The sequence below is a fragment of the Cynoglossus semilaevis genome, chromosome 4 (assembly GCF_000523025.1).
Source record: "Cynoglossus semilaevis isolate Cse_v1.0 chromosome 4, Cse_v1.0, whole genome shotgun sequence".
NCBI classification, from domain to species: Eukaryota; Metazoa; Chordata; class Actinopteri; order Pleuronectiformes; family Cynoglossidae; genus Cynoglossus; species Cynoglossus semilaevis.
This window is the reverse complement of record NC_024310.1, coordinates 479,255-486,462: the sequence shown is the minus strand read 5'-3', so window position 1 is coordinate 486,462 and position 7,208 is coordinate 479,255. Positions and strand designations below refer to the sequence as shown.

General features: G+C 49.4%; 1 protein-coding gene across 3 annotated transcripts in view; it reads left to right on the top strand.

Annotated features, from left to right (window-relative positions):
* The first annotated feature begins 256 nt into the window (after positions 1-256).
* The window catches only part of zbbx (zinc finger, B-box domain containing), a 13,699-nt gene continuing 6,747 nt past the window's right edge, over positions 257-7,208 (top strand). Inside the window, exons 1-7 of one of the 3 annotated variants that reach the window (XM_025054797.1) lie at positions 257-433; positions 1,630-1,751; positions 1,852-1,913; positions 1,993-2,177; positions 2,923-3,582; positions 3,859-4,046; positions 4,888-5,008. In XM_025054797.1, the coding sequence (XP_024910565.1) occupies positions 334-433; positions 1,630-1,751; positions 1,852-1,913; positions 1,993-2,177; positions 2,923-3,582; positions 3,859-4,046; positions 4,888-5,008 (1,438 nt within the window). In that variant the 5' untranslated portion in view covers positions 257-333. The remainder of the gene's footprint in view (positions 434-1,629; positions 1,752-1,851; positions 1,914-1,992; positions 2,178-2,922; positions 3,583-3,858; positions 4,047-4,887; positions 5,009-7,208) is intronic. The other 2 variants (XM_025054798.1, XM_017031968.2) reach the window with 2 other exon arrangements.

Here is a 7,208-nt window from a genome sequence, read left to right as displayed (position 1 = left end):
AGGAGGCCAGGGTGGAGGGGGGCAGTAAGTGAAGCCCTGAGTCAAAGTGTCTGTGATGGAGTCACTGAACTCACTTTATAAATGTTTACACAGGAAATAAACCAGTCTGACCTGAACTGGACCTCTACCAGTTTAACTAGAACCGGTTCTGACTGGTCTGCTCAGTACATTGGTTTATTGACTTGATGACTTGTTAACACACCCGGTGAGTGGGCGTGGTCAGTAAAGACCAGGAGTTCCTGTTGGCTACGAGGGCGATGACATCAGCAGTTCACTGTCTGTCGTCTTTTTTCCAGAACACCTGTTGAACTGTACAAGTCCTACCTGTCCTGGATGTTGGAGCTAAAATTCCTACCAGAAGAAAACAGTGTGGAGGAAAAGGAGGAGACAAGGAAGGTGGAGGTGGAGGAGCAGGTGGAGCTCAGCCTCACAGGTAACACACACACAGGGCTGGACTTCCTGTCTGTGGCTCAGCAGCTGTGGTGTGAACCTTCTGACATGATTTACTGCTGATCATCACTGTAATCAGGAGCCACAAACTCGTTAACATCTGAATGTCCTTGCCCCCCTCCCACCCCCCCGCCCTCCCACAGCTGTCAGTCTCAGAAAGTCCAGAAAGTCTGTGTCAGTGCGACCACACAGACGTGTCTGTGGACATGATTGGTCTGTGCTGCTAATTATTAAGCTAACATTATATTGTCCTTCAGAGGCAGCTGTTAAACAAGGTTCCCAAAGTAGGGGGCGCACCCACCAATACATGTCCATGTCAGTTGTCCAATGTCAGTTGGACTCCATCATTTTGTCCAGTTCTTTTTTCTCCCTGTTTTCTGCTTCCTCTTCTTCTCTGCCTCACCCCCTCCTCCCTCCTCCCCCCCCTCCTCTTTCTTTCACCTCTCTTTCAGTGTTAAAATAGAACATGTTAGAATCTTTTTCCAGAAAACCATAAATAATAGTTCTTCTTCACCTGAGGCCACCGTGTCTTGAGGAATCTGTTCTGGAGCTGATAAATATTCCCGCCACCTTCTCCGGACTTTTCCGCCGCGTGCCAATTACAACAGGTTGCAGCGTTTCTGCCCCACTCGTGTCTTTGAATTTGGAATGAGCTGACGGTGTGTGTCCATGAATGATGGAGGAGCTGTTTTACCACGGTGAAGTCGGCGGCGCTGCGGGGGTTAATGTTCCAGATCAGGGGCCTCGTGTACGAACGCTGCGTACGCACAAAAACCTTTCCACGCTCACGTTCAGGCGCATCAACAATAACCGAGCGTGGAAAGGTGTCACAGTGGGGCCTCGAGCCAGGGCTTTGTCAGTGTTTACTATCCTGACGTCTTCACACTCTGTTCCACATCCTCCACCTCACCATCGAGGATCAGCTCCTCTGGGATTCAGGGTTTTTTTCCTAATTCTTGATGAATTCTCATGAAGATCGTGGGATTCACGGCCCATTTAAATATATTTACATATGTATGTGGGGGCGTGGCCGGGCACTTCTACAGGTTCATTGACATGTTCCGACGACACGTGCGTTCACACTTTTACACACAAGGAGTTAAACCGACCAACAAACGTTTGTCTTCTGTCTGTTCCACTCCTGATGTTCACTCTGGGTCTGTGGTTTTTCTTCCTCAGCTCAGGAAGAGGAGTTCCATCGCTACTATGCATCGCTGTTTGCTGTACCTGTCAGCGGGGGCAGCACTGAGGCTCCAGTGAGATCACCTGGACACCACCTGGTCGTAGAAGTCCTGGACGAGGTAGGAATGACCGCGGCCAATCACGTCTCACAAAGCTGCAGCTTTTCTCCCTCTTGGTCTCATTCATGTGAAATCTCCATTTTCTCTTATTTTTCTACAGTTGGACGGAGACGGAAACCATGGAAACTCTGAGGACCAGACGGAGACGAACGCCGCCACAAAGTAAGAAACAGTGACACTGACCTGTAGGTGTCAGCATTTCTTCCGTGAGTGAAATTGGAGAATCTCACTCTTCACGCAGGTTGGACTTTTCTGAGCCGTCGTCCAGCGCCAACACAACACCTGGGTCCACAACAGCGCCACCCACTGTGGGGTCCTCAGGCCGCAGCTCCACTGTTCACAGTCCGTCACAACTGAAACCTGAAACCACAGATAAACTCCGCCCTCCTGGGCCTCCGACTGCAGGAGCAGGAGGTTTGATGAAAAGTACGTTTGTTTTCTTCTACAGACGAGGAAGAAATCTGAGCGTTGATAAAACCAGCTCTTTATAAATATAACTAAATACCACAGGATTCTAATGAGTGTTTGGTCAGAGAACAAATGTATTGAAAAACTAAGCCGTGTTCAGTCCAGGTTCAGACGACTTCTGGCTCTGATGTGGTTCAGATCAAATGTAAATTCAACACTAACTCAGATCAGAGTGTTTGTTACCGAGGAGCGGCTGCTGCACCACCGCACCGTGGAGCCCAGGAACACAGCCTCGCCACAGGGGGGGGCTGAAGAGGGATTTTAATGAATCAGCTCAGAGTTCATCACTGATGAGCAGGAGCTGCAGCCGCTAGACTGAACGCACCGCTGACGTCTGAGGCTACTGAGGCTACTGTAACAGCTGAATGTCTCACAGCATAGTGCCACCTACTGTATTAGAGTGTGTAGTGTCTTGGTGTGACCAGTGACTTTTTGAGAACGCAGCCTAATCCTCACTGCATTCATTTTTTATTTGACCTGAATTGTCACGTTTTTCTACGGATTCTCCATACTCTGGTGCTGGTCGTCGGTCGTTGGTCGTCGGTCGTCTTGGTTTTTTTTTTTTCTTGTTGGACATGTACATTTATACGTTTGTGGCGTCAGTCACGAAGACACGTCCTCCACCTGTCTCTGCAGAATGATGTATTTTAAGATGCAACATCAATGTTGTGAAAATGATCTTCATTTTTGTCTTTTCGTGTAGCTTCAGCCTCTAGAACTGTGACATCACCACACGGGGCTGTGAGGTCACCGAGGACAACGTCCCAGGAGAACCTCCGTTCCTCCGCTCGTGTCTGCAGATCTGATTGTTTCAGCAGCTCCAAACTTATGTCGTCATCTCCTCGACCTCAGGACCAGATCCGTCCGAACTCTCAGCGTCCTCAGTCTTGTTGTCCTTCACCGGAGCCAAACCAACGTCGCTGGTCTTCTTCGTCCACTCGCCCCTCACTCAGGTCCACGTTCACGATCTCACCGTTCAGCTCAGCTCAGTCACCTCTGCTGCCCAGAGTTCACACTCCCACCGCGTGTCCCTCAGACCGCTGTCTGTCCAACACGTCCTCGGTGCTGAGTTTCCCACGGTCCCCGGAGCCCCCCCTGCTGCAGACCCCCCCACCAAACTCACAGCTCACAGCGGCTTTAACACCAGCGTCCAGTCCGACCACGTCGTTATTTAACGAATCCCCGTCTGACGCCAGTCTTAGGCGTACCTCCACCACAACAGATGGGGGCGCTGCACCTCCTGCCTCCTCCACCTCTGGCGGCCATGATTTAACTGAACATGGCACCGCGCCGATCACAGCGCCGCCATCACCGCCGTCATCACCGCCGTTAAACATGAAGCAGGAGGAGGAGCTGCTGATTGGTAGGTGAAGAACAACAACAAGCTCTGAGAGAGTGTGTGTGAGAGAGAGAGAGAGAGAGAGAGAGAGAGAGTGTCAAGGTCACAGTGTAGAGTCCGTGGAGGCAGAAAGATGATGTTGGTTCAAAGCCTAATAAATCAAGGACGTTCTCAGTGACCGTGTCTCTGTGTCTCGTTAGGACAGCACTGTTAATGAAATGATGTTTTATATCATCTAAATATATGTTGTTGTTGTTGACCCCCCACCATCCACCCCCGACGACGACCCCCCCCACGCAGACAGCGAGGATGAAATGTCCTGTGATAGTCTGGGTCTGACTTTTCACGAGGAAGACTCCTCAGAGGAAGAAGAAGAAGACGAAGAGACGCCGGGACGTTCACCCAGAGCAACAAACCAACATCCCTCTGACGAGAAGGTCAAAGGTCGTCACAGTGATGAGCCACAACAGCTGTCACACGGCTCCACGGTAACAGATTCTCTGGAAGAATACCTCGTACACTAGTACTTACAAGTATTTGAAATTTTAAAACCATGGAGAGAGAGAAAAGAGAGTGAATTGACAGAGGACTGAGGACTGAGGACAGAGGCTGAGGACGTTGTTTTGTGGTTTTGTAAAAGTTAACTACGGTCCATTCACTGAAATCCTGATTTTTTTTCCTCTTCTTCTGATTCTTCCTGTTCTAATTCCCGTCTTTGTCGTGTTTTTCTGTCATTAATATTTGGTGACATTAATCAGACAGCGGTCAGTGGGTTCTCTGCTCCAGCTCCATTCTTCTGACTCTGTCTCTCTCTCTCTCTCTCTCTCTCTCCCCCCCGCCCCCACCATCATTTGTGCTCCTCACTCCCCAGTGATTTCCTCTTATTATTCCCGCTCCTTCTTCATTGTCCTCCGTCCAACATGGACCAAACATTTTACATTTTCCTCATTTTACAGCCGTCTCACAGGGGGGCACTTGCGTGGGAACCCCCCCTCCCCCGACCCCCCAGGGTCTGTGAAATACTGTGAGCTGCTCCAGGGGTTAATTAAAAATCAATTCATCAAGTGGAAACAAAGGGAATGAGGAGGAGGAGGAGGAGGAGGAAGGAGCTGAACCTGAACCTGAATGAAAGTGTCTTTAAATAATGTCCAGGTTTTTAACGTTCCTCTTTGTTGAGTTGAACTGATGGGATTGGTAGTTGACTGGGATTATCAGTTAGTTACAGTAACTAATTTAAACCTTGAACACCATCTCCATCTCCATGTAGTCTCCCCTGGTCTCACCCCTGACTCCCCGTCTCTCCCTCCCTGTGTTTCCGTTGTCTCTCAGCTGATTCAAGGCTGGAGTGACGGGTCAGAACCGCAGCAGTTCTGGGACGTCAGAGACCGGTCTCCTCAGTGTCCAGATCCCAGTCCTGGTTCTTCAGATGAAACACGGCACACACCCTCAGGTAGGACCAGAACAGACCAGACCAGAACAGACCAGACCAGAACAGACCAGAACAGACCAGAACAGACCAGACCAGACCAGAACAGACCAGAACTGTTTGTGGATGACTTTTATTTTCTCTATTTCTGTCCCAGTAATAAATAACACCAGGAACCGACGGCTGCTTTTTCTGCCTCCACAGATTAGATTTTAAAGATTACCTGGGCGTCCAACTTCTGCCTGGAGATTCTTTCCAATTTGAAAGCGCTATTCATATCACGACGGCCTCATAATAGGATTTAGAACAAATATGTAAAAAATGTAGCGCTTTGAGGAGAGATGAAAATGAGTTTTAAAACCCAGAGGAGTGTTGGGATGTGGGACAACACTGAGGCTTCACTGCTGGGGGGCCGAGGGAGGCTGCTGCTGGTGTGTGTGTGTGTGTGTGTGTGTGTGTGTGTGTGTCCTTTACAAAAAAACATATTTGAACATACGACAGTCCTGTCTTCTGCTGAAGTGATCGTTAATGTTCAATGGAAACTGTATTTTAACAGAAGCTACAGAAGTGTGAAGTTACATCATAAAGAAGAAGTGAGTTTAAATTCAACATGTTTTTTACTAAACCACTAAATATAAGTTATACTTTTCTTTGTCTGATTCTAAATTCCTGATTCTTTTATTTTCAAAAGACTGTTTCAAGTCAAAACAAAAATTCATTTGTATTTAACAAAGTCTGTCATCACATCAGACCAAGTGTCGAAAACTACGAAGAAAATGAATGACCCCAGCGGTTGACCAGCGGTGGACCAGCGGCTGACCAGCGGTTGACCAGCGGTTGACCAGCGGTTGACCAGCAGTTGACCAGCTCCAGGTCTTCCTGGTCGTTAGCGTCACACACACACACATAAACACACATTATTATCAGATAACCATCTCATCCGTCCACTGCGTCGTCGTACTGAGGAGGGACGTTCTGACCAATCAGAGACAATGAGTAGTTTCTCTTCTGCTCTTTGTCTCCCTGACGTGACATCATCAACTTCCTGTGGTGTCAGGGCTCAGGGTTGTGTCCATTTACTGCCAGGCCTGTGTTAAGTGAGAGGATTTGACGAGGGCAGGGCTGCTGTCCTGCAGCCGGCCGCTCCTCACACCCCCGTACTGTCTGTGCCGCCGTCGTTAAAGCTCCAAAGTTAATGAGAGAGAAAGGTTAGAGAGGATGGATATCACCTTGACAACACCGCACACTCATCCCCGTCCCTCCTCTCCTCCATCTGTCTCCTCTCGGCTTTTTTTAGGCCAGGCTGAGGTCCAAAAGGTTTAATATGACTCGTCTTTCACCTCTCTCCACCTCACTCCTCGTTTTCTCTCACTCCCTGTCAACTGGTCAGTCAGAAAATGAGATTGTTAGTGTGCAGTTCCAGAGCTGAGGGAGGGGGGGGGGGGTGGGGGGGGGGGGCAGATGGATGAAGAAGGCCTTGTGGCAGTTGAAGTGTGAGTCGACAGGAGCAGGAAGCTGAGCTGAGGAGGAGACGGACCAAGAGTGATGTCTGGACAGGAGTGACGAGTCGATGTCAGAACTCAGGATGAATCTTCTCAACGGCAGTTTGGTTCATCACTCTCCTGGTTAACTCCTCTGTTGACTAGTAGTGTTAGTTAAGGCTGTGGAATGATGTGGATTCTCTGGTTCAACTGTTCAAATAACAGAGGACGGAGGGTTCGAGGCAGTAAGAAGAGAAGATCCTACAGTGAAACACTGACACAAGACTCGTTGGTCGTTAATGCAGGGATGCTAGAACAACAGCGTCCACAGGGGGTCAGTGTGGAGGAGAATTCGTGGAACCTGAACTTTGTAGTTTGGATTCTTACATCCAACCAGACGTGACTTTGATCTGCCAGATCAAAGCAGAGAAGAACCACATCAACACCTGGTTCTTTATAGGTTCAACTCCCAAAATGATGGAAAACCAGATGCAGCCGCGAGAAATTCAAACGCACTCCACCCTGACATCCAGCAGGGGGCAAGTGGCTGCAGGTGAACTGGGAGCCTATGGTGTGTGTGTGTGTGTGTGAGCAGTACAGGTGATTTTGGGGGCGAGGCCGTTGAGGGGGGGGTCTGGAGGTGGTCTCAAGTCAGCAGGTCTGGACGGAGGTTCAATCTGATCCAGACAGATCCCCCCCCCCCCCACCCCACCCCCCATCGACCCCCCTCAGACACCACCTAC